The sequence below is a fragment of the Miniopterus schreibersii genome (genome assembly GCF_964146895.1).
Source record: "Miniopterus schreibersii genome assembly, chromosome: 16".
Classification (NCBI taxonomy): domain Eukaryota; kingdom Metazoa; phylum Chordata; class Mammalia; order Chiroptera; family Miniopteridae; genus Miniopterus; species Miniopterus schreibersii.
In genome coordinates, this window is record NC_138116.1 from 30,772,984 (window position 1) to 30,798,353 (window position 25,370).

At 52.7% G+C, this 25,370-nt stretch overlaps 1 protein-coding gene across 4 annotated transcripts in view; it reads left to right on the top strand.

The window, feature by feature from the left end:
- ABR (ABR activator of RhoGEF and GTPase) overlaps positions 1 to 25,370 on the top strand; it is a 168,236-nt gene that overhangs the window by 111,251 nt on the left and 31,615 nt on the right. For all 4 annotated transcript variants that reach the window (XM_081162881.1, XM_081162884.1, XM_081162882.1 and 1 more), the window contains 11 exons: positions 1,790 to 1,850; positions 6,818 to 6,870; positions 7,442 to 7,582; positions 9,328 to 9,449; positions 11,047 to 11,212; positions 14,609 to 14,731; positions 15,099 to 15,174; positions 15,663 to 15,767; positions 16,752 to 16,826; positions 18,664 to 18,761; positions 19,143 to 19,274. In XM_081162881.1, coding sequence (XP_081019007.1) covers positions 1,790 to 1,850; positions 6,818 to 6,870; positions 7,442 to 7,582; positions 9,328 to 9,449; positions 11,047 to 11,212; positions 14,609 to 14,731; positions 15,099 to 15,174; positions 15,663 to 15,767; positions 16,752 to 16,826; positions 18,664 to 18,761; positions 19,143 to 19,274 — 1,152 coding nt within the window. The remainder of the gene's footprint in view (positions 1 to 1,789; positions 1,851 to 6,817; positions 6,871 to 7,441; positions 7,583 to 9,327; positions 9,450 to 11,046; positions 11,213 to 14,608; positions 14,732 to 15,098; positions 15,175 to 15,662; positions 15,768 to 16,751; positions 16,827 to 18,663; positions 18,762 to 19,142; positions 19,275 to 25,370) is intronic.

Below are 25,370 nucleotides of genomic sequence, written 5' to 3' on the forward strand. Positions count from 1 at the left end.
TGAAATTGGTCTAGAGGGAGCACAAGAGGCAGATGCAAGAGTCTGATGGACAGAGGTGAAAATGTCAACTTAATTACTAGTAAAAGCCAGATTGGAAAAATGTGGGCTTGGATCTGTAGCCACATGGGGCTTGCTAATACTTGGAAGCCCTCCACAATCAAACACATCTACTAGGGCCAGAGAGGAGGGCTGAGCTCAGGTTCTTCTCCCAAACCAAGGGATCAGGTGAGTCACCCTCTGCCTCAGAGGACGGAGTGAGGGGTAGGGAAGTCCCTGTACATGAAGTCACAAGGCTGGAGAAACGGTGCTTCCCCTCACCCCTCCCAGTTCTCCCAGAGAACAAAGTGGATTCCCCTGATCTGTATTCAGAGAGGCCCTGCCATGGGTACCTGGGATCACATATGGTCCAGAGTGTGTGGGGCCCCCCCTTAGCCTGGGCTGACTGTCCATTCTCTGTGCTGCACAGGAAGCCCCTGCACTCATCCTGAAGCCCCTCTCAAAGCCTGCTGGCTCCAAGGGCAGAGCCAGGCCTGTGGCCCGCTGCCAGGTGGCTTCTTACCCTGACTCATGCACTGACACTGTCGCTTCCTACTGGCACTGCCGCTTAATTACTGCAATTAGGCCCTTCTCCACTGCAGTGGAGTGATTTCATATCTCTGGGCTGCACTGGAGGGGGGCATGGAGAAAAAGTCCCTAAATCTGGGAATCCAGACACAAGCCAGAGACAGCCTTGAGGAGCTGAGTAACCCCTTTCTCCCCACTCCACCCCCAAACCCTAGGCTCAGTCCCTGTGGATTTTCTCTGTCTAAAAACAGCTTGAGGCAAGATCCAGAAAAGGGGAGCTCCTGCTATCTGGGCATTTCCTCCCCCCAGGCAGAGCAGGCACTATCACCTGGGTACCTGACCTTGGCCTCACCTCACCCCCGCCTTCTCACCACTGACACCCCCCTCGAAGGCCCCCCTCTGTGCTCTCAGCCCTGAAGTGGGGATTGCATTACAGCTCCAGTTACAGGCCACACTGGTCCGTTAGCGAGGGCTGGAGCTGGACCTTTCTCTCAAGGCAAATAAAAGAGATTTGGATCAGATAAGCTGCCCTGGAGTCTGCTTCTAGCACTCACTGCCTGATCACTTTGCCTGGGATGGGGTGGGACAGGGTTTGCTCTTCCTTCCTTGCAGTTTCCTCTCTAGCACAGGCTCTGGAAGGTGGGGCATGTTAGGTGGGGCTGGGGGCCAGGTGAGTCCCATATGGGTAGGATGTAGCTCAGACTGCCCTGTGGGACTCAGCCTCTTGGCCCCAGGTGTACCACCCCAGGCCCTTCCCCTGTCCTATGCAGGTGTGTAGGACCCCTTATCCCAAAAGCTGCTCATGCCCCAGGATCAGCTGCTGGTCCACCTGCTGCTTGTCCACTCAGACCCTGTGTGTCCTGGGCTGATGTGCACAGACCTCCAAGTAGTGGCTGCTGCTGGGTCAGGGCTGGAGTCCTGCTTTTTCTCTGGAAGTTGCAGGGGAGGAGTTTTAGGGGACAGGTCTGAGGAGCACCATTATCGAAGTCCTGTCTGGTGCCTAGAGCCCCTCCTTGCCAACACCCGGCTGCTGGGCTCCAGGAGATCATGGTGTGGCACAGGGAGTCTGGGTGGTCGTGAGGCAGAGGAAGGCTCTTGCCTGTTGGTCTTTGTCTCTCAGATTTGTACCCCTGGGGTTCAGAGCCCTCCTTCCCTCCATGACCGCAGAGGGGCTGGGCAGGCCAGGGTACAGGCCAGGTAGTGATGCCTCTCCTCTTTCTGGCAGGAACTCAAAGTGAAAGGTCCCAAGGACTCCAAGGACAGCCACACGTCAGTCACTATGGAAGGTACTTTGAGGGGCGGGCTGGATAACAGTCAACCTTCCTTTGTCTGGTTTTGTGGACCACGGTGCCCTGTGTGTGCGCGCGTGTGCATGTTTGTGAGTGTGTGAGCACGCACAGGAGGAGTCAGCCTCTGTCCTCAGGCAGCCAGCCAGCTACAAACGTGCTCCTCCTTAGGATGCCAGCGGGCAGACAGCTCCCTCCTACTCCCTCCTCCCGCTTTTCTACCGTGCTCCCTCCCCTCCCCTCCCCTCCCCTCCGCTCCCCTCCCCTTCCCTCCCCTCCCCCTTGCGAGAGGAGCACTCCGAAGCGGCTGCCTGATTCTGGAGGCTGTGCAGCAGCAGCGTGCAAGGTGGCTGAGTGGCTGGGCTGCTGATGGGAGCCGGGAAGCGATGGCCACAGGCTCCTGCTGCGGAGACAGAGGCTGCCATGGAAATTCTCCTCATCATTCGCTTCTGCTGTAACTGCACCTATGGTAACCCAGGCTCCCTCTCATGGGAGGTGGTGTATCTTCCCACCTCCCGGGGCTGGCTGGAGTGGGCTTCAATGTGGCCATCAGGGTTTGGGGGGTAGCGGGGACGGGAGGGGTGCAAGTGGCTGGATCTGCATTTACCCCGTTCCGGTCAGATTCCAGCCTGAAATTGAAGTCTGAGGGCCACTCGGACCAGGGATGGCTTAGAAATGGAGGGACAAGGCTAGAAAGGTTCAGATACCCCCTGAGGATCTGTGTGGAATTGGTGGCTTTGCTTGAGAGGCTGTGGGCAACTTCCTGGAGAGGCTGTTAAGGACAGAAAGTGACAAGACTACCTGCAGGCACGGCAACCTGGGTCTGGAGAGGGCTCAGCAGGGGCCAGTCAGAGAATACGGATGGTCTGGACAGCAGTGCCCTGGACAGGGAGGGTGCCAGCCCCGGCTGGAGTGAGAAGTTCAGAGTTTCTTTGTTTCCTGGGAGAGAAGGGGAGGTTGAGCGAGCAGGGTATTGTGTGCGCAGAGTGCACATGCTGCCTTCCAGACGTTTTCTCCTCTCCGAACGGCAGCGGGAGAGCTGGGAGGAACAGATTGCTCCGAGGGGGTGTGTTTCTAGCCACCCGAGACCCTGGAGCTGAGGTCTTAGCACATAGTGCAGAAGATGGACCAGGAATGCTGGTGGGAGAGGGGGCGTGGCAGCCGGCTGCTTTGTGAAGGTCGCACACCCACCGTAAAATGGAAGGGATCGGAGTATCCTCCTTGCAGTTTCCTCAGCCAGGGGGTCCTGGGACAAGCACGTGCCGGCAGCCAAGCTCTGGTTCACAGGAGGCTGAGGGAGGCCTGGGCAAGCAGGTGTCCGGAAGCTGGTGGGCCCTGCCCTCTGAGGCAAGAATTGCCCTAGGGATGACCCAGGCAGCCTTCGGCAGGGGCGTGGGAGTCAGGTGTTCTCTCTCGGTCCCTGTGTGTTGGAGTGGCAGCTGGCCCTGTCTCTTCCCTCCCACCAGGCGTTTTGTCTCTGCACCCTTCCCAGCCACTTTGCTTTCACATCTCCGTGGTAACCTGGAGCTCCTTGTCAAAGGCTGAATGGGGGGGGGGGGGCACTTTGCTGGAGGAGAGATGATGGGGGTTCCTGGGCTTTTTCCCAGAGGCCACTGCCAGAGGGACTGTTGTCCCCTCACCTTCTCCGGCTGTGCTGTGTCAAAGACTGCTCATGATGGAGGTAACCCCCGAGGCAGGCCCTTTCCAGCTACCCCGACAGGACAGCTGTAGGAACTCTAGTCGCAGGCAGAGGAGAGCTGGACTTAAGCTAGCCTGTTGGAAGAGCAGAGGGAAAATGCTGTTTTGACTTGGCCTAGGAGTTGGTCAGGTCTCAGCTCTGCCTCCCTGAAAAGGAGGGGGCTGGCCGTTTGCTTCCTCTTTTCTCCCCAAAAGGAAGCTTAGTCTTAGTGCAACAGGCCTGGACCTGCATTTCAGGGTTGCTTTGGTCCCTGTGATGCTGTCTTTGAAGTAAGCTTCTATCTAAGTGGGAAGTGAGGAGTGAATGAGCCCCTGCTGATCACACTGTTTAGAATCTTCTCAGGGGTGCTGGGTCTGGGGGTCCCATGGAGACTGCAACTTAGGGCTCTCTCTGCGGTTGTCTGCCTTCATGGTTATTTGCTGAGCTCTGTGGGGCTCCGTGCTAGATGCTGTGACGGGGTGTGAGGGGAAGTCATGAGTGACCCACACCCCTAAGGAGGGGGCTCACCTTGGCAACAAGAGAGGCCAGCTCACCGCTCCTTCCTGGTGAATCTTTCCAAGAGCAAGTTACATTAACTTCTCTGTGCCTGAGAGAAGTTTCCTCATCTGTGAGATGGGGCTGGCAATAATTACTTCCCTTTTTAAATATGTTTTTATTGATTTCAGAGAGAGGAAGGGAGAGGGAGAGAGAGAAACATCAATGATGAGAGAGCCATTGATTGGCTGCCTCCTTCATGCCCCCCACTGGGGATCGAGCCGGAAAACCCAGGCATGTGCCCTGACTGGGAATCAAACTGTGACCTCCTGGTTCATAGGTTGACACTCAACCGCTGAGCCAGGCTGGCTGGGCATTACTACCCTTTTTAATCAAAGGAAATAATGCGTGTAAAACAGTAGCATTGGACACAGAGCAAGTACCCAGCAAATTAGAGAGAAGCCAGCTTGCTTGGTCAGTGGTCTGACTTTTAGGCACTATGGGTATTGTTTGCAAAAGTCCTGGTCAGGAAAGGCTTCCTGGAGGAGGGGAAGAGACAGTTATTTCAACTTGGTGAACAGTGCCTATTCTGGAAACAGGAACCCCATGGTGAGGAGTAGAAGCAGGGGCAGGAAACCTGCCAAACAGGTTGAAGGGCAGGAGCAGGTGAAGGGGAAAGGTGGGCTTTTGGCCCTGCATTCTCAGGGGAAGCAGGCATATAGGAGACGAGGGAAGCACAAACATCACGTTGCTCTTCCTCCCCTGGTTCCTTCCATATGTGAACTGTGTGTCCCCAGGGCCCTCTCCCTACACTTCCCTCTCCCTTCACTTCCTCCCACCTGCCCTTCCCCCACCAGGGCTGAGGTGCAGGACTCATTCCACAGCCCTGATCAGGTTGGACTCTTGAGGTGACTACAGGCATATTAATAACCCCTGTGAAACCCAAACCATCATTTGTGCAGACCTCTGAGCTTAGTCAGAAACCTCTACCTCCTGGGACCCGAAAGAGGGACAGAGGGAGCTGACACTGCAGTATCAGCTTTCCCTGAGCGAACCCAAGGGCCCCACCCTGGCAGGTGTCTGCTGAGCTCGCACTTTCTCTTGGGTCTCTGGGGTTCCAGGGCGTGATTTCCCCCCAAGACAAGCTAAGCCACAGGTGGATACCCTAAACAGCCTCAGAACTGGGTCCCCCCCTGGGCTGATAACTGGGCTCTACCCTCACTGTCCCAGGATACTCCTGGCCTGGTCCTGTCCCTTTTGGCTCCCTTAGCCCATGGGGAGGGGCTCTAGAAATTGCTAAATTAAGAAAGGGCTACAAATAAGTCATGGGAAGTATGTTTGCATAAAGTTGGTTTTCAGTTATTTCTACATCAGAATTAGCAAAGGAGCTTTTTAAAATGCTGAGCCCTGACTGGTGTGGCTCAGTTGGTTTGAGTGACATCTCCCCCTCTCCCTTCCTTTCTCTCTAAAATCAATAAAAACATATCCTCATGTGAGGATTTAAAAAATGCTGATACCCAGGTTCCATCTGGCCAAGCCTAGGATTAGTTGAGGTGGCGAGGAGAGGGAGGCTGGCAGCTGTGTCTTTTAAGAGCTCCCCAGTGATTCCAATGGGCAGCCGAGCAAAGACTGCAGAAAAGGCTCGGGTCACACCACTGAGACTGTGCTTTCTCCACAGCCAGCGATTGTTCCCGAAGTGTCTGCTTAACAATGCACAGGGTATTTCTATGAGGGCTTTGGGGGACTCTCGGGGTTTGAGGGCCAGCTAGGGCATGAGCATCAGTTCTGAGACCTGTCACAACCTGGTCCTATGGGACACCCAGTCTACATTCCTCCTCCCCAGACCAGCATCCTGCCTCGTTGCTCCTATGGCAGGAGGACAGCGGTCACGACCCCATGACCAGAGGCATCCAGGTGCAGGACTGAGGGCGAACCACCCGCGTGGGAGAGGCAGGGCACAGCTGCTTGCAGGCAGCTTTGTTTGGAAGCATTGGTCGACCAACTGCTGCTTCCACCTGTCTGCTGAATCCCAGTAATCCTCATTTGGTATCCCGGTCACCGAGGGGTGTGGCAAATAGGGGCCCTGCTGAGCTTGCATTTTCCCACCTCTTGGGGTTCCCAGAGGCCCCACCTGAATTCCTTCAGGAAATCTTTGCCCCCTCAGCTGCCACTGGCTTGAGAGCAGAGCCTTTCTGTGGAGAGCTGGCTTGACTCCCTCAGCCTGTCCTATTTTGTCTGGGGGCTTGAGGGCATGGAGAAGGGTCTCCTCAAGGAGATGAGGCTGACTGTTTGGGTCAAAAGGAAGCCTGCCATTTCCAGCTGGCGGTGCTGGGGCTTACACCAGAGGAGTATGAGAGTGATCGGGCCTGGGGGAGCTACCCTCCCTGGAAAACACTGTCTCCTTCCCATGTTCTGGGGTCCCAGGTGTGACCCTGAGTGTGCTGGAGCTCTGCATGGTAAGGCTAGACATAGCTGTATAATTCAGGGTGGGGGGTACAGAGGAGCACCTGCATCTACTCTGAGCCTGGTCAGGCCAGGCCAGGTCTAGAGATGGCCCTGGAAGAAATCACATCTGGTGGGAGGGGGCCCAGGCTGCCAGGGCTGTGTGTCCGCCTATTGTGTTTTCTAGTCTGCCCTGGGGTGAGAATGGAGGTGCAGGCTGCTGCGAAACCCACTTGTGTGGGTGGGTGTCCTGCAAGGGAGTGAGGTGGGTCAGGGGACAAAACTGGTTCCTGAGGTCTTAAGCTGCTCCTGTGTTTCATCTGTCCTATCTCCTCTCTGCCTTCCCCAACAGCTCTGCTCTACAAGCCCATTGACCGAGTCACCAGGAGCACCCTGGTCCTACATGTGAGTGTCCACCCCCTGCATGGCCAGGGGCTGGTTAGGAATTCAATGGGAGATTGAGCCAGGGTGGGCAGGTGCTGGAGTTACTGAGAACAGCCCATTTGGGAAACTGGGCGGAGGGTCCCTGGGCCCCAACTTGCCTTCCTGGCCCGTGGTAACCATGCCAATGGGGCCAGGACCTAAATATAGCTGGGCTACTAAGCTTGACATTTGGCCAAATGCTCCCTAGGAGGCAGGCACTTCCTGCCTCCCCATCCCTTGCCTGATGGTCTCCAGTGTCCTTGGAGCAGCTGTGGGGTGGGTAGATGGGTGTCTCTCCCAGCTGCTTGATGAGCTGAGACTCCACCTGGCTACCCCCCATCCTGGAGTGGGGGGAGAGCAATGACTTCAGCAGAAATAAAGGGCACCACTGCCTTTACCCCTGCTGCCCCTAACTTTGCAGGCATTACCAGATTAGAGTGTGGATCCCTGAGTACCTTCCCTTAGAATTCTTTTAGTGAGAATTGAGTGCTCCCCAATGTCTTCTCATTAAGCCCCAGAACTCCCCTCAACTCACCACCCCAACCCTCTCCAGGACCTGCTGAAGCACACACCTGTGGACCATCCAGACTACCCACTACTTCAGGATGCCCTCCGCATCTCCCAGAACTTTCTGTCCAGCATCAATGAGGACATTGACCCCCGCAGGACTGCCGTCACAACCCCCAAAGGGGAGGTGAGCTCAGGACCCAGCACAGCCTCTCACCCAGCACACCAGCTTACCCATCGCTCCTCTCCTGCACTCAGACACGCTGCCCTGTGCCCCTCCAGCCCTGCTCCCTCTTCCCAGCCAAAGGAGAGGCCTTCGGGCCCTGAGCTAACAGCTTTAAGTCCAGTGTCTCATTAATCTTCATAACTCTCCACTGTGGCAGAAGAGGAAACTAAGGCCTGGGGAGTCTAACCAGGTCTGACACAAGATCTCTTAGCCACAAGTGTCAGAACTGGATTCTTTAGCTGGGGTTATCTGTCTGCAAGCCCTGTGCACTGTCCCCCATTCCGGGGACTCTGGAGGCTCTGGCTATCTCATTCTTGAATGTATCCCCATGGATAGTATGATGTCCTCAGGGCCCCCTGGAAAATAATGGCTTAGTCTGAGGGAGCTCGGGGAATCTGAGGGAGTGGGAGCTCTGAGCTGCCTCTGATCAGCCCACATGAGCAGGCGGGAGAAGCTAGGGAGTGAGCCCATAGCAGGAAACGGTGGGAGAGGTGGCTGAGGCAGCCCGGTTCCTGGAATGTCCCAGGTGGGTGCCTAGATGTGGCACAGCAGCTCCAGTTCCCTGGGGGCCCTTCTTGGCAGAAAGGGGGGGGGGCAGTGAAGGGAAGCAATTTGAAGAATCAGAGAGACAGTTACCGGCATGGGTCAGCCGCCTGGCCCACATAGAGTGCTTCCTGTGCAGGAGAGGTAATTAAGTGGTGTTTAGGAGTGCAGGCTTGCTGGGTTTAAGCTCCTTTGTTACATTTATGAGTCCCCAGTGTCTCTTGGGGAGGGAAGTAATGAGGGACAGGATCTAGAGAGTGACTAATGGGCACAGAGAGCTGTCCCTGTGCACAGCTCCCAGGCCTGGTTTGCAAACCCTGGAATGTCACTTGTTTGTGTGACTCGGGATAGCTGAAAGCTCCCCAGAGGGCTTACAGCACTGTCAGTTTCAGATGGTTTCGATGGTACACTTTCAACATGCTCGCCTACGTGTTGTAGCATGTGTAGCTCACACGGTATATAATACAAGGAAGGCTGGACAGATTGCGACAGCCCTGGGGTTCTACTGCTCCTGAGGGCGGCAGGGAGGAAACTGGAAGTTCTGCGTGGAACAGTGCTCTTGGCCATCCAGAGCCCAGGTGGGAGATGGCTGAGGTTCCCGAGGACACACCTACCGCCCCACAGAGGGTAGCCCAGGCCTCCCATCCTTCTGGGGGTGGTTGAAGAATTTACTCAACAGGCTTGAGAGGGTCTGCAGGTTGAGTTGAACTGAAACTATAACAACTCTAGGTGGGGTTATGGGGTAGGGGTGGTGTGCAAGCTCCAGGGTAGAGGAACCAGGTCATCCTGAGCTAGGGTCCATCCAGGTGGGAGCTATGAGAGCTGCGGAGAAGTGCAAAGCTACCCTATGTTGATCACACAGGATGTGCTGGGCACTGCCAATTTGCATATACCATTTTGATTGCTTCTGTATATGCAGCAGTCATTATCCTTCTGTTTAACGGAGATAAAGAGGTCAGGGAACTCACCCAAGATCACAGCTGAGAAGTGGCAGAGTCTAGGTTCAAGCCCACGTCCATGTGACCCCAAAGCCAGCGCTCTTAACCACCAGGCCTATGGCCCCTCCCTGCCGCCCACCCCCCAACTGGATGGTGCCCCTAGTGCAGGCTGGGCCCTGGGCTGACTCCCCCTGAGCAGGCTGGGTGGTGTGCCATCTCCCTCAGACGCGGCAGCTGGTGAAGGATGGCTTCCTGGTGGAAGTGTCGGAGGGCTCCCGGAAGCTGCGGCACGTCTTCCTCTTTACAGATGTCCTACTGTGCGCCAAGCTAAAGAAGACATCTGCGGGGTGAGTCTGCATGAGTCCAGGGTGCAAAGTTGGGGAGGAACTAGATCCTGCCTCCTGTGGAACCCCTTAGCAACCTGGGGCAATCTGCGTATTTTTTCCTTTTTAAAAACATATTAATTAATTCTATTTTACTGTATAGCCTTTTTCTAAAAATAAATTATGTTTTTAATTATAAAGGTAATATAATGAAACTACAGACCAAAAAAAGAAAAACCCATCACGCATCCAAACATAAGCAGCGGTCTCCTGCTGCTATATTTCCAGTTTTTTTAATGTTCTTATGTTTTTTCCTACCCTTGTAATCAGAGTGAATACCCAATTTGGGGCACTGCTTTTTCCATTTCACGTCATAAGCATTTTCCCTGTTGCTGCCTAATCTTCATAATCATCATTTTACTTTCCTGCATGATGTTACTAGTGGATATGCCATAATTTACTTAAGCATTCTTCTTTTATTAGACATCTCTGCATTTTTGCTAACTGCGAGTCAGTGAATATTCATTAAATCTGCTGCTGTCATTTGTTGAGTGGTTCTGCCGGGCCAGGTGTCATGACAAATGCTTTGACTATGTTATTTCTAATCTTCCCAACAACTCTATAAAGTAGGTATTATTATCTGCATCTCACAGATGAGAGAAAAGACTTAGGATAGTTAAATAAGTTGCCCAAAGTCTCATAACTAGAAGTGGAGGAGATGGGATTTGAACCTGAATCTGACCTGAAAGCTTCTTTCCACCTCCATCTCTGTATTTAGTGATACAGGCCCACTTTGCGCCGTGAGCAGAAAAGGTTATTCAGGGTTTGTCCCACATTCTTTCACCTACTGTGTGCCAAGTACGCTAGCTTACAGTTCAGGGGAGACACACCATGTGCTCACTGCAACACCAAGGGACCAGAATGAGAGATGCAAACCTCAGTCCTGGGGGAAGTGAGAGAGGAGAGGTGCAAACCTCAGTCCTGGGGGAAGCGAGAGAGGAGAGGTTGTCTTGAGCTTCAGTAAAGGGGATGAGTCCCTGGAACTAGACCTGAGATGATTCTAAGGCAGAGATGGCAGTCATAAGCAAACATACGTATGCCCTCAGTCCTCTGCCCATGGCAGACATTACTAATGAACCTTGGCACTATTGCACACTGGGCTTGAATGTGGCTCTATAATCCTCCACCCAGTACCCCATGTGACCTCTGTGGCTCAGAGTTGGCATTCGGAGTTCACATTTGCGTTCCATCTCCAGCCTAAAAGATAATGGTATGAGCTAAGTGTGGACAGGCTGGGAGGAAGGGGAGAGTGTGAGATGGGGAATGGGAAAGCGTGAGCCCAGTCTTGCGCCTACCTTAGAGGTGTGGGATGCTTAAAAACATCAGTCATACTGGACCAGAAGACTGGCGAGGCCAAGGTCCAGAGTCCTCAAGGACTACTGCCTGGCCCTGTCATTACTCCATGTGTGTTTTCCCTGATTGGGCCACTCCAGGGACAAGGGATCATTTTTACCTGTGACAAGTTCTCAGTAAACCCTTTTCTGTGGTTTTTGGGTCCAGCAGTTCAGGCTTAAAGAGCCACGTTCCTTCTGGCTCATGTTTTCCTCTGACTTATATGCAGGAAGCACCAGCAATATGACTGCAAATGGTACATCCCTCTAGCTGACCTCGTGTTTCCATCCCCGGAGGAGTCTGAGGCCAGCCCCCATGTGCACCCTTTCCCAGACCATGAGCTGGAGGACATGAAAATGAAGATTTCCGCCCTCAAGAGTGAAATCCAGAAGGAGGTGAGCAGAGCCTGGCACCTGAGCTGGGACAGAAAAGTTGGCTGTTTTTATTTGGGCCCTTTGAACCGGATGTATCTAGAACTGCGGGGAGGGGAAGTTGTAAGGCTTGGGAGTCTGATAAGGAGAAGATGAAAGAGCAGGAGGCCTCAAGCATACACATGCAGAGGGAAGGACTTTGATCATGGCAGGTTAGCACTGAGCAGATGGAGGGAGAGTCGGGAAGTCAGGGCTCAGAATTTAGTGGGGTTAATTATGGAAAATTTCCTGGAAAACAGTATATATCAAACACTATAGAAAAGGGAAGCAAGAGAACAGGCCTTCTTAAGGAAAAGCAGGATATGTATGAGAGAGAGGACCTGAGAAGCCTCTTAGAAACTGACAGACCAAGTTGGCAAAAAGGAACAGTGAGGAGAGGGGCCTTGAATATCACAACGCACTTGATCTAAAAATGCACAGAAACTTGTGCCCTCACAGAGAACTGAGATTCTTGTCAAATGCATGCGAAATATTCAAACATTTAACATGCATTAGGCTGCAAAGGAAATTTCAAATTTAAAAAAAAGTTAGCATACCAGTCATGTTCACAGACCACAGTGCAAGAAAATTAGAAATCAACAACTAGAAATATAGTTAAGAGTAAGCCTAGAAAATTAAAACTTTCAGGGTACAGAGGAAATCAAACTTGAAACTGCAAACTCTTTAGAACCGCATGAAAATGAGAGCACTACATATCAGAACCCATGGGATGTAGCCAAAGTGCTATTTACAGGAAAATGCATAGCCTTAAATTCATATATTTGAAAGCAGTGGCTAAAGGAAAGCACCAGGAGGAGCTTTCCCCATAAATGGCAGGCAGGGCATGAAGGGGCTTGTTTGGTTGGCCTGGTCTCTTCCTCACCTATCCAGGCTCTGCTTGGGCCTCACTTCCTCTGGGGAACCTTCCCTGATGTCCACCCACAGCAGTCTGGGATGGGTGCCCTGCTTCCTGGTTCTTGATGTTTGCCTCTTTGCTTTGCTTTATGGGCACTGATTTATAATTGCATGGTCAGCTTTTTCCTTTACTCACTAGGATTTGAACTCTAGCAAGGGACTGTTTTATTCAGTTATGAACATAACTAGTACTTGACACCTAATAAATAATTTCTTCATGAACAATTCTTGAGGAATACAAGAGCAGATGGCCTCGAACGAGCCTTTCAACTCAGACATCTTTCCTTGAACAGGGGAGAAGACCACAGTAATAACCCCAGGGGTGTTTAGGACTGAGGGTCTGATGGGTTGTATCTGTCCAGAAGAAACAACCTGACCAGCACAGGTGTCCCCCTCCTGAATGGCCAGCCCCCATCTTGCCTCAGTGGGGCCTGTTTCCCTGTCTGGCATCCCCACCCTAGGGGCATCCTACATGCATGTTTCTCACCTGGTCCTGGGAGCCACAGGCTTTGTGCTTTCCCTCCTGCCCCAAGGGTGTAGGTGTGGCCTTCTGCTAAGTTGATCCGTGGCTGCTGGCTGCGGGGCCGTGCCAGATGCCTCCCAGAGTTCCTCGTGGGCTGGAGAAGGCAGACAGGCCCATTACTGACCGTGCGTGTGACACACGTGATGAGAGGCACCACAATGTCCTTCTCTGAATCACAGAAGAAGCAGTGATTTACTTTTTTAATAACTTTTTTTAAACTTAAAATTTTTTTATCATCCATGTAACCCTGGTTTGTTATAAGGAAAGCTCATGATACCAAAGCGTGTAGAGTAAAACTGATCATCGCCCACCCCTATTGTTAACAGTTTGAGGTGTATTCTTCTAGACTCTTCTGTGCTTGTACTGGATGCTCACACACACCTGTGTGTATTTTAATGTGATGAGGCTACAAGTGCTGTTTGCAATTTAAGCTTTTCACTTATTAATAGCGCACCTTGGTGCTCTTTGGGTCCGTCAGATTTTTTTTAACAGCTGCACCCTTTTCTGTTGCTTGTCTGCACAACATGTTTGGGTATTTAGGTTGTTTCTGGTTCTTTACTCTTCACAGGCGAGTCTGCAGTAAACATCACCACACTCATATTTCTTCTCTCTGGTAGATTCCCTACAAGGGAGATGTCTGGGGCAAAGGGCTTATCTATTTAATTGCCAGGTTTACCTCTGAAAAGGTCACATTCAATTATGCTCCCACCAGCAGTACGTGAGAGGCACTGATCTCCCACAATGTCACAACACTGGCTGGGAGCCGTTGTTACAGTTTTGCTGGTCTAGTGGGTAAAATAATGCTGCAGAAATGAATTTCAACTGCGGTGGTTGAGGACGGCACTGGAACCAAGACTTCAGCGTGATAGTAGTTATTAAAAGGGGAGGGGTCCGACTAGAGGGAATGGCTTGTCAGAGAACAGGGAATAGCACCATTTGGCTGAGGTAGAGGGTGCAGGGTGGGGCATGGTGGGATGTCAGGCAGGGCATGGAGGCTGGGACCCAGCCTTGGCAGGCCCCGTGCACCAGGCCAGGAATTTAGGCTTTATGCTGAAAGGTGTCTGAGATTTTTAAGCAGGGTATCTTGATGTTACCTGGGATTTAATTTCTAGAGGTGAATGAAGAGGAACATGCTACCGAAAGAAGATTTTTATTAATTATAGCCCCCAAGAGAAAGACCCATGCCACATCACGCAGGGCCACATGGGGAAGCACCAGGTTTGGTCAGGAGGCAGAAGGAGCTTGGGAAAACGGGGCCCAGAGCCTGTATTGTGCTTTTCAAGAGAAAGGAAGGCAGGGCAGGAAACAGCTTAGGACTCACTAGTTTGGATAATGTTGAAGGGCTCTGGGCTATAGGGGCTGTCCCTAGTCATCTGGTACCCGGTCCTATGTGACTTAGGGCAGGGGAATGATGTGTGAGAGGTCAAGTGGGTGGTTGGGCATAGGCCTCAGGCTTGGCTGGTTTGCATATGAAAGGTACATTCACAGAGGAGTCATTTACTGTGTTAGGAATTAGCATGCCCTGGGAAGAACAGTTTTCTCCAGGCCAGGAAGCCTCCCAAGATGTCAGAGCATCCTAAAATATTGAAAAAGCCCTAGCCATTTTTTCTCAATGGTTAGAGCATAGGCCCAAGGACTGAAGGGTCCCCGTTTCAATTCCGCCCAAGGCCATATACCTTTGTTGCAGGCTCAATCCCCGGCCCTGGCCAGGGCATGTGCAGGAGGAAACCAATTGATGTGTCTCTCTCACGTCACTCTTTCTCTTTCCCTTCCACTCTCTCTGAAAAGCAATGGAAAATATATCCTTGGGTGAGGATTTAAAAAAAAAAAATTGAAAAAGAAAAGACACGATTAACACATGGAGGAAAGTTGTACTTAGAGCTGCTTAGTGGGAAGTGGAGTCTGAGTGTGAGGGAACCATCTGTGTCCTCCATCCCCTGCAGAAAGCCAACAAAGGACAGAGCCGGGCCATCGAGCGCCTGAAGAAGAAGATGTTTGAAAATGAGTTCTTATTGCTGCTCAATTCCCCCACAATCCCATTTCGGATCCACAATCGGAATGGAAAGGTCAGGAAGGGTGGGGATGGGACAAAGGCAGCCCCCTTCCTCAGTCCAGGGCTGCCCACTCTCTGTAGCTCTTGGCCCTGGTGTGGTGGGAATCAGGGACTCAGGCCCCCAGTTCTCAAGGAGGCTGCCATGGCTCCCGCCCTAGACTCCCTCTCCCCCCTGGTATGGAGCTAGTGCCCTCTGCTGGCCATCACCGGCACTGCCACTCCTGTCACTGGGCTTCCCAAGGAGGCCCTCCTCCCCATTACCTCCTTCTGAAAGCCTAGAGGTACCTGGGTAAGAAGGAGCTTTATTGGAGGCCCGGAATGTAGGAACGTGCTTGCTCTAGCTATGGCCACTCCACTGAATTGTCATCTCCTCTCTTCAGAGCTACCTGTTCCTACTGTCCTCGGACTATGAAAGGTCTGAGTGGAGAGAAGCAATTCAGAAACTACAGAAGAAGGGTAAGTCCTGCCCCACTCTACCCTGCTCTCGTGGGTCCATAGCAGCAGCGAGCCTTTGTATCCCCAAGCACTCTCATGTCCCGTATCTCCTACTCAGCCCTCAGTCACTGGACAAAGAGCCTGGGCTGATGGCACTTAGTTGATGTGACTGAGCAATTGAGGCCCAAAGAATTTGTGATTTGCTTAAGGCATACAATGAATTAGCAATAGGACTCGACCCAGAGCCGAGGGTTGTGTCCGTATCTCTCTCTCTTCCTCTCTCATACACTCATACATGAGTCTTTCCAGTTAGACTCTTCTGTTCTTACCCCTCTGACAGTACCCACAACTCTCCTCATGTGAGGGTTCACAAGTCTTTCCCTTTCCTCCAAGGACCAACTCTGCCCCTAGAACTAAGTTGGTTTTTTCCTGCTGTAGCCCCCAGAGAGAGCAGCAGGTCCTGGTTGACCTGTGATGACGTTCCCCTCTCTCTTTGACTCTTCCTGCAGATCTCCAGGCCTTTGTCCTGAGCTCAGTGGAGCTCCAGGTGCTCACGGGATCCTGTTTCAAACTTAGGACTGTACACAACATTCCTGTCACCAGCAATAAAGATGGTAAGATCTAGAACCCAGGGTTGCCCAATCAGCAGGTCAAATCCCCCAGGATATTGCTGGGGCCGTCCACAAGGACCTAGCCAGGCACTTGGCCACAAATGGCCAATCTCTGCTCAGCGAGGCTGGGATGACTCAGTTGCCAGGTACACAGGAAGCTTGAACAGGGGTTTTCCATTCCCTAAATGGCCCCAACTCCTCCCTGGCCCCCTCTGGCTTGAGAGAAGAATCTGGCACCTGGTACACTGGGATTGTGTCATTAATATATTTACGAGGTAGTCAGATAATGGAAACAAAAGAGAAGCATGGGGCCGGGGGTGGGGGTAGGAGGAAGGGGAGATGGATTAGAATAGTGTATGAGAAATAAAGCCAGAAGTTTTCAGGAATTCAATCTTCAAAGGCCTTCAGTGCCAAGCAAGGGAATTTGTTATTCAAGTCCAGGAGCCTATGGGAAGTTTTTGAGCAGGGCAGAGCTGTGATCAGGGCTGGTAACGCCTAGAATGGGTAGAATCTGGCTGCCCATGGGTGCTGGAAAGGGGTTTTGAAGGCAGGCTCTCCTGTGCATATGAGGGTCATCTGCCTCCTGTGTCCCAAAGAGGAGGCAGAGATGGACCTTCTCTTCCATTGGCACAGAGTGACTTATATTGGTTAATTTTTACTTTGAAAGGCTAAATTTAAAAGGGCAGCCACTGGACAGCAGGACTCAGAGGGTGAGGGAAGGTGTCCCTGGGGAACAGTACAAAGTCCTTGGTCCAGGAGGGAAGGTCCGTGGACTGGCTTCCCAGGCTGAGTGGAGGGAGAAGGGGCACCAGCTCATGGTCCTGGAAGCAGTGGGCTCTGGAAACTTCTTCATCCGGCCACCAGGTGGTGCTGTCAGGCCTAGGCTTCGCTGTATCTCCCACCCTTTCTGCCTCCCAGCCAGTCTAGGGTGAGGAGGGGATGAAACAGAGGAGCCTCTCACCCCCCGGGGACTTTTCTCTCTTGCAGATGACGAGTCTCCAGGGCTCTATGGCTTCCTTCATGTCATTGTCCACTCTGCCAAGGGGTTTAAGCAGTCAGCAAGTAAGTGTCCCTGACTACCAGCCCTAGGAAGAGGCCAGGGGGCCATTGTTCATCCTGTCACAGAAAGTCCTGATGGACCCATTGCATAGGGCTTCCCACTGCCCACTTGCTCTGGTCTGGTCTTCCAGGCTGGGGCCTTGCCAGCTTCCTTGAGATGTGGGGCAATCCCCCAAAGGCCTAGAACCAGCTCTTCTTGGCAGGGGCATGGTTCTCGCCCTTCCCTACCTCCAGGTGTCTGAATTCCTGGACTCCAGCCCCACATCTGCTGACTACAAGCTGTGTCATTTGGGGCAAGTCTCTCAACCTCTCTGAACCTCAGCTGCTTTTTCCAAAGAAGGCAATCTCACTTGTAAATACTGACCTGAGAGCAGGCTGAAATAGGACCATGATTGCGCAGCACCAGCACACTGCCACACCCCACCTTTCCTCCCTTCTTCATTACCATCTACCAGATCCATGCAGTGTTTATCTAATTTTTCTCATGTAGGAGTCTGTGAGTCAGACAGGTGATAGTTTCTTTCCATTTGCCAGATGAGAAAACTGAGTCACAGAGAGATTAAAGGACTTAGTATCGCACAGGATAAGAAACCCAGGGCTCCTGAGTCCTCTCCTCTCAGCCAGCCCCTTCCCACTCCCTTCTCTTCCTCACTGGTGGGTGAGGCCTGCCCTCTGCCCCTCCTGTGCAGTGCACCGCGAAGGTGTCATGCCATTGGCTCACAAGCACGTTCAATGACCATTTACCATGAAGCCCGAGTCCCTGGGCTAAATCGGTCTCCTTTCTCTGTGTTCCCATCACCCCAGGGCACACCATGGTTACAGCTCCTGTCATACTGTTTTGTCACTTAAAATTTGCCTCCCCACTGTGAGTTCTTAGAGGGCAGGAACCACATGTCCTTTATTGTTCTGTGAATGGGAGCTCAGAAATGCCTACATAAGTAGGTCATTTCCAGACACCTACTGTGTGCCTGGGTACCTTACTAGGTGTTGGCGGAAATGCCAGTGTGTATTATCTGCTCAGATCCTCCTGACAGCCTGCTGAGTTCACTGATATCATTCTCATTTTACCTGAAGAAGCTGAGGCCCTGAGGGCTCAGAGATTTTCCCAGGGTGGCACAGGCGGGTCACACGGGGTGTGGAGTAGAATCCGTGGCTTCCACTGCAGAAGCCCATGCTCTTCCCTTTAGAGCATCATTTCTCTGAGTGTGTGCAAACCCTGTTCTTAGTATGACGGGCACACCGGTGGCTAAGAAAACAAGGCTTCTGCTGTGTGGTGTTGATGTAGTGAGGGGGAGGGAGACAAGAAAGAAAAGACAACTTCAGTTGAAGTTAAGTGCTATGAAGAAAACAACAGATTGAGCTTTTGGAATGTGGGAGGCACTTTTGGTTGTCTCGGTGACCGGGGGTTACTCCAGCTCTCAGCCCCCAGAGGCCAGATGCCCTCCAGAGACTCCCACCTCGAATGCCAGTGACGCCCTGTTAAGGGACCTGGGGTGGCTAGGGCAGGGGAGGGGAGGCTCCTTTAGTCAGTGTGGTCAGTGAAGACGTGGCATGAGGCCTCAGTGGTGAGATGGCAACGATCAGGGGCAAAGGGACAGCAAGGGCCCTAAGGAGGGAGAGCTGGGCATGTTCAGGGAGTAGACCAGTGTGGCCGGAGAGTGGTGACGGAGGCAGGAGGGCAGCGCCATCCAAGAGGAGCAAAAAGAAGCCAGACTCACAAGGCTGTGCGGAGGGACCCGAGGGCAGCCCCTGGGGTGTTGGGAGGGACAGATGTGTTAAACCCCTATTCCTCCTGAGTTCCTGGCCTCACTCGATGTGTCTCTGCTTGTCCCCGCCACAGACCTGTACTGTACCCTGGAGGTGGATTCCTTTGGCTATTTTGTCAGCAAAGCCAAAACCAGGGTATTTCGGGACACGACAGAGCCCAAGTGGGACGAGGTGAGTGGAGGGGGCTGGTGTCCCCACAGGGTCCCCTGAGCTTGTCATCAACCATGTCCACTGCACTCCCGGTGCTCCTGTCCTGTTGGCTGGGGATGGTTGGGTCAGCTCTGTCCCTCTAAACCCTCTGCCCTTCATCCCTCCTCGTTGGACTTCTGATCTCCTGCTTATGTCCAGACCCAGGCTTTGAGCTCAGGCCCCAGTCCTCACTTGCTCAGTGATTTGGAGGCCTCTGGAGCTCCAGAGAGTGAGGGTGCTCCTCCATGCCTGGCGGGCCCTCCTCACCCCCTTCTCAGCCTTGCAAAGTTGGGACCCCTACCTGCCAGGAAACCTTGTCTCCCAGCGTCAGGGGTTCAGGACCCTCGTTCCATCTTTCCTTAGGAATTTGAGATTGAGCTGGAGGGCTCTCAGTCCCTGAGGATCCTGTGCTACGAGAAGTGCTATGACAAGACCAAGGTCAACAAAGACAATAATGAGATCGTGGACAAGATCATGGGCAAAGGGCAGATCCAGGTGAGGGTCCGGATGCAGCCGGGGCACCAGGGCCGGGCTTGGGGAGCTGCCAGCAGGAGGTGCCCTTGGGAGGGCATCCTCACCTGCCTTCTGGGTCAAGGTGCTTGGCCTTTTGTGACTCGGATTCAAAGCCGGTTTGAGAAAAGTTTCCCAACGTGGTGGTTCTCTCCTGCTGGATACGACCTCTTAGTCTAGCCCCAGACGCCTGTGTGTGCCCGGCTCCTCGGCTTCCACACCTGGCTCAGGTGGCTCATCCACACTCCTGCAGGATGGACAGCTCCCTTTCTTTTCACTTCCTAACTCTAGTCTACTGGTGGCTTTTTCCAGGAGCACTGTGTTGAGAAGGATCCTGAGGCTATATCCATGAGTGCTGCATTTGATTAGCAGTGTCTGTTGTAAGAGGTGTGAGGCCCCAGGATTTGGAGGGTTTGGGATCTGCTGGGTCGCCGAGGGCTGGTGTCTGACGTGTCACTAGGGTTGCTGGGCATTACCTGTCTCTAGAGTTCCTTGGCTTAGAGGTGGTTTTATGGGTATCAGTTAGGTCAGTCCTGGTCACTTTAAGAGTATACATGGCTCCCTGACCTGTTTGGTTCAGTGGTTAGAGCGTCAGCCCACGGACTGAAGGGCCTCAGGTTCCATTCCAACCAACGGCACTTACCTTGGTTGCAGGATCGATCTCCTGTGTGGGAGGCAACCAATTGATGTGTCTCTCTCACGTCAGTGTTTCTCTCTCTCCCTCCCTCCAACTCTCTCTGAAAAGCAATGACAAAAAATATCCTCAGGTGAGGTTTAAAAAAACGAGTGTACATGCCTCAGCTGTGTTTCTTGGTGCCCCGTTAATGGATGCAGGGACAGGGTCCTTGTTTGCAGCCTGTATCCCTGCGAATTCTTCCCGTTTGGGAGATGGCTGCTGTTCAGTTACCTGTGAAGAAGATGCAGACATAGGCAGGCACGAAGCTGTCCACAGTCCCATCTGGCACCTTGTGTGGCCTCATGCTCGTGACACTACTGGCCGGGTTTGGGGGTAGATTCTGTGACCATGAAATCAAGGGAAACAGTAACTGGTACACACCGGGACTGAGCCATGGCACTAGGGGCTCTGTGCTTACTAACAGTAGCCTCAGACGGAATCTGGGTGCAGACAGCTGAGGGATGTGTTTTTTGCAGGAAGCGTTTGTTCTCTGATGCATTGATGAGTTTGGTAATTGGCTCTTGCCTGGGTGTTCTTGGTAGCATTCCCCCTCGGGGACCTGTGTGGGCCTCCTGCTTCCCCCGTCTGTCTCAAGCTCCAGTGTTTGAAGGGGGATGGCTCTATTTGGTGGGGTCCTGGCCATCTGCCTCATGTCGCCCCAAGTTCCTGAGCACATTTTTTCCTAGTGTTGTGGGACCTGTGCCCCACTCTTCAGCACTGTCTCCAAGGAGATGGTGTTGCCAGGCAACCACATGTCGGTCCTTCAATATTTTATTCATTATTTAGGAAACGGGAGCTGAAGAGAGAGAGAGCTCTCTAAATTCAGCCCTGGGAACCTACTTGCTGCAGGGTAAGGCTGGGGGTCCCATCTCCACATTCCTGGGCTGGCGGGAGTGACAGGCAGGGATGGGGTTCTGGCCCCAGGAGATACCCAGCCAAGAAGCCTGACCAGCTGCCATCTGCCCTGGGCCATTGGTGGCTGTGGGATAAAAGAGTTAAAAAGAGTGTCCAGCGCAGCCAACTCAGCGAGTCCCATGGGCCCTGACCCCTCCAGAACCCAGATTCCAGGGCTCGATGGCATCGTCCCCACCCGGACTTCCAGCCCTATTGCTTCCTCCTCACTTCTGTCAGCCACACAAGCCCCAGGGAACAGAGCATAAATCATTACATCTTGGAGACAGGAGCAGATGGAGGCGTTGGGGGAGGGGGGAAAGCCAGGTTATGTTTGGCAAAGCAGAAAGCACAGTCTGGTAAGGAAAATGTTTCTGTGTTTAAGCTTCGAGGAATGTTAAATGCCTGGGAGTGATATTAAAAGAAACACAAACCCTCCTGCTGCCAGCTGACCCGGGCCTGTGAGCGGCCAGTTCAGAGCCAGCGTCCACCGGAGGGCTTTGAAGTCTCCCAGCCCTCAGCTCCCCAAGGTGCAGCGTTGGTGCAGCCCTTGGCCCTCAGCCTTGGGGCCATCTTATTGGCCTTCCTATTGAATTGGGGAAGGGGAGGGTTTCCTCACCAGCGATGTGCTGTGCCTTGTAAAGTCCCCATCACCCTGTGACTGCCCTCGGAGACACCGAGGATGACCAGGCTTGGGGGAGAGCCTGCACCACGCCATTCCCACATGGCCAGGCCCCACAGAGCCCTGGGTCAGTCTGTTCCCACAGCTTGCTGCCCCCTCCCTTCCTGCCACGTGTCCAAGGAAGGGAATCTGGCACTCAGTTCTGCACCCCTTCAGCAGGTGCCAAGGATGGGGCTGAAGGTGGCCTGACAGTAGGGGCCAGCCAAGTCCTTGGGGATGTCCAGGTGGCCTGACAAAAAGGCAGGGGGGAAAAGGCCCTCTTGCACATCTTTCTAAGCCCCTTCCGGCTCAGCCCCTGCAGAGAAAAGCGAGGGACCCCATTTCCTAAGCTGCAGGCATTTGCTCCGGTATGAGTCTCCATCTCTGGGTTTGCTGGATATGGCAGCGGAGGCAGGCTGGTGGGGGAGGGGCAGCACTCAGTGACAGACAAATGCCAGTGCTAATTATCAGCATGTGTGTCCAACTCGTGTACTCTTGGAGGCCCATTCCCAACATTATCTCGTGACCCTTGCAACTGCTCTGCAAGGAAAATGACAGTTGTATCCTCCCCATTTTACAGATTAGGACACTGAGGCCCGGGTCCGTCCACTGACTGCGCACAGGGAAGGCCGTGCTCTCTCCTTTGTGCTGTGTCCCTGTGTCCCAGGTCTTCATCAGGGAATCTCCCAGCCTGGGTGAGGGGCACTGGCATGGCTAGTGGCCTGGAGGAGGAGGAGGGGCGGTGTTCCACCCCAGCGTCCTGCTTTATGGCTTAGGGTGAGCCTCAGGCTTCCTCTCTCTGGAGTCCTTTTGCCTCCGGGCAGGGGACATTTCTGTCTGTGCACTTGGAGGGAAGCGTGCATGGAAAAGAGCCAGGGGGTGGAGACTTACTGTGCGTCTGCAGTGTGTCCAGCTGCTCTGAGGGGTGTAGGGGCCTGGCCTCAAGGAATCTATTGCCAGATTGGAAGACAAGTATATCAATATATTTCAAGCCACTAGAGAGCAAGGCAAGATAACAGTAATGATGATGATGATGATGATGATGATGATGATGATGTCGATGTCAGAGAGCCCAGCACTGGGCTGATGCTCACAGCATTAACTCAGGAACCTGAGTACCCTATGTGGTAGGAAAGTTATCACAGTTTTGCAGATGAGAAAGCTGAGGCATAAAGGATTAGGTGACATGTCTAACACCAGGTAGCCAGAGGGCAGGGCAGCCAGGACTGGAAGCAGCCTGGACCTGGACTCATGCCTTGCGTGCTGACAGAAACTTGTGCCACAGGAATTCAAAGAAGGAAAGAGCCTCATGGGCTAGAGTTAGGGAGGCTTCCAGGAGGAGGTGGAGCAAGAGGGAGTTGAGAGCGCTGGTCTTTTGTTTTTCTGCAAAAACACCACCACTGATTATTTTATTCAGAAAATAGAAACAAAGACAGAGACAGAAATCCTGCTCATTTGCAGTATCTATCAGCTTTCAATTTGGCTCTCCTGTCCAGGAGAGCACTGGGTTTTTTAAATTCCGAAAGCAATGTTTATATTAGAGAGAAAATTGCAATAATAGTAGATTGAATTGAAACATAATAACCAACCATCCCTACTCCCACTCCTCTGAAACAGCCATTTTATTTCATGCCTTTTCGTTGAGTACACAAAATTTCATGTAGTTTTAATCACAGTGCGTGTTTTGTATTTTTTCTATTTTCATGTATTATCATAAACCCCCTTTTTTCCTAGGGCTGTATGTAGTCTTTATAATTACCTTTTTTGTTACATTGCCAAAAGTGCTTCATATATTTTATAAAAATCATTTTCTCTCCAACCGGCATATGCATGGCTGTTTTGAGCTCTTTGGTATTGTGGCAAGGCGGCAGCCCTGGATCAGCAGGCCCGAGAGAGTGGGCATTCGGGGAAGGGAGGGCCGCAGGGCCAGGAGCGGGGAGCGAGGAATGCACAGGGAGTGTCCCTGGAAATTAAGGAGCCCGCCTGCCCTGAGCAGGAGAGGTTTGAGCAAGCAAAGAGGGAGGGTGAAGGAATGAATGAAACAACAAGATCAGTAGGGCTTTAGGCCAGAAGGAATCCTGGAGGGCACTTCATATGATCTTGTTTTTTGGGTAGAAGGAAACAGACCAGAAAGGGGGAGTGACATGGCCACAGTCGCACAGCTCAGTAGTGGTTAAGCAAAGGCTCCAAATTCATGAACCCAATCCCAAATTGGTCATGCTTGGTCAGCTGCTGGGCAAATGAGTGAGTGAAAATACTCATAGATTGGAGGGATACAGGCTTGGATGCCAGTCTGTGACCCTCAGGGGTTTGTCCTTTAGTCAGTGCAAATTTAGTCTTAGATCCCACCAGCTTGGTGCGTCTCTCCTCTTCCAGGCTCAAGAGTCCTCCCTTTCTTCCCCAGACCTAAGGGGCTGAACCTCGATTCTCTATCAGGCCAGCCCCCACTGTCCGCCACCTCCTTGCTGCCCCAACCCTGCCTGGCCAAGGAGCAGTTCAGCCAGGAGGCCCCCCTTCTTCCGCCGTGCCTCCCTGGCCCTGGGGGACTCTTGTGTGTTTACCCCAGTCTATTTCTAACCACCGCTGCTCCGAGATCCAGATGTGCTGTCCCCAACTGGGACCTACCCATTAGCTGATTAGCATATTCCCATGGTCTGGCCCTTGTCCGCTGGCTGGGCCAGAGGGCAGAGCTCTCCCCGAGGACCCCACAGCTCAGTTCCTGCCACCGACTCCAGACTAGAAAGGGGCCAAGACCTAGGAGCTACGTAAGCCAGAAGAGCCTCTCTGGACCCCTGCTCCCCCCATTCCCCAGCTCAGCAACAAGCCTGGGGACAGCCCCCCACCCTCAGCTCTATTCCCCCCACCAGGGTGGGAGGCAGCTTCACTTTCCTATGAACCTTCCAGGGGCAGCCCTCCCTACACAGGAGACCCTGGGAGGGTAGGTGGCGGGGGAGAGAGCAGGGTTCCAGGCCAACAGAGAAGTTCCAGCTGTCCCAGCTCTGGGGTGCTAGCACCCCCTCCCCCCAATTTGAAAGCTCAGGCCCTCTTCCCTTCTGAAGCTTGGAGCCTGTGTCTGAAGGGGAAAGGCGGGTAATTTCTCCCACATTCTTGACCTGGCCCTTGGCAGCTAGGAGGGGTCAGAGCTGTTAGAAATGGAACTCGGGCCGCTGGGTATGTTCACAGGGCCCAGATGGGCAAACCTGAATATCTAGACCCTCTTACTTTTTTTCTCGATTGTGGTAAAATATGAATACTATTAAACTTACCATTTTAATAATTTTTAGGTGTACAATTCAGTGGCATTAAGTACATTCACATTGTGTGCAACCATCACCACCATCCATCTCCAGATTTCATCTTCCCAAATTAAAGCGTCACCCCCGCTAACCAGCTCTCTACTTCCCCTCTCCCCCACCCCTGGCAACCACCAGGCTACCTCCTGTCTATGGATCTGACCGCTCAAGGAGCGTCATAAAAGTGGAGTCATACAATGTTTGTCCTTTTGGGACTGGCTGCTTCACGTAACTCGCTGTCTTTAAGGTTCATCACGTGGCGTGTGTCGGAATTTCTCCCCGTTAGGCGGAATAACATTGTATGTATTATTTAGTCATAATTTGCTGCAGACATTTGGGGTGTTTCCACCTTAGGCTTTCTTATTTTTAAGTGAGTATAGAGCCTGGTGTCTGAGAATGGAGATTTCATGACCACCTTCTCTCCAGACCCCGGGGGTGTCCTTCCCTCTCCCTGACCCCACTTGCTCACCCCTCTCCACTGTCACAGGAGAGCAGGGCCCCACGACCCCAGAGCACCTCAGGTCACCATTAGCTACTTCTGAGTTGTGGAAAACAGTACG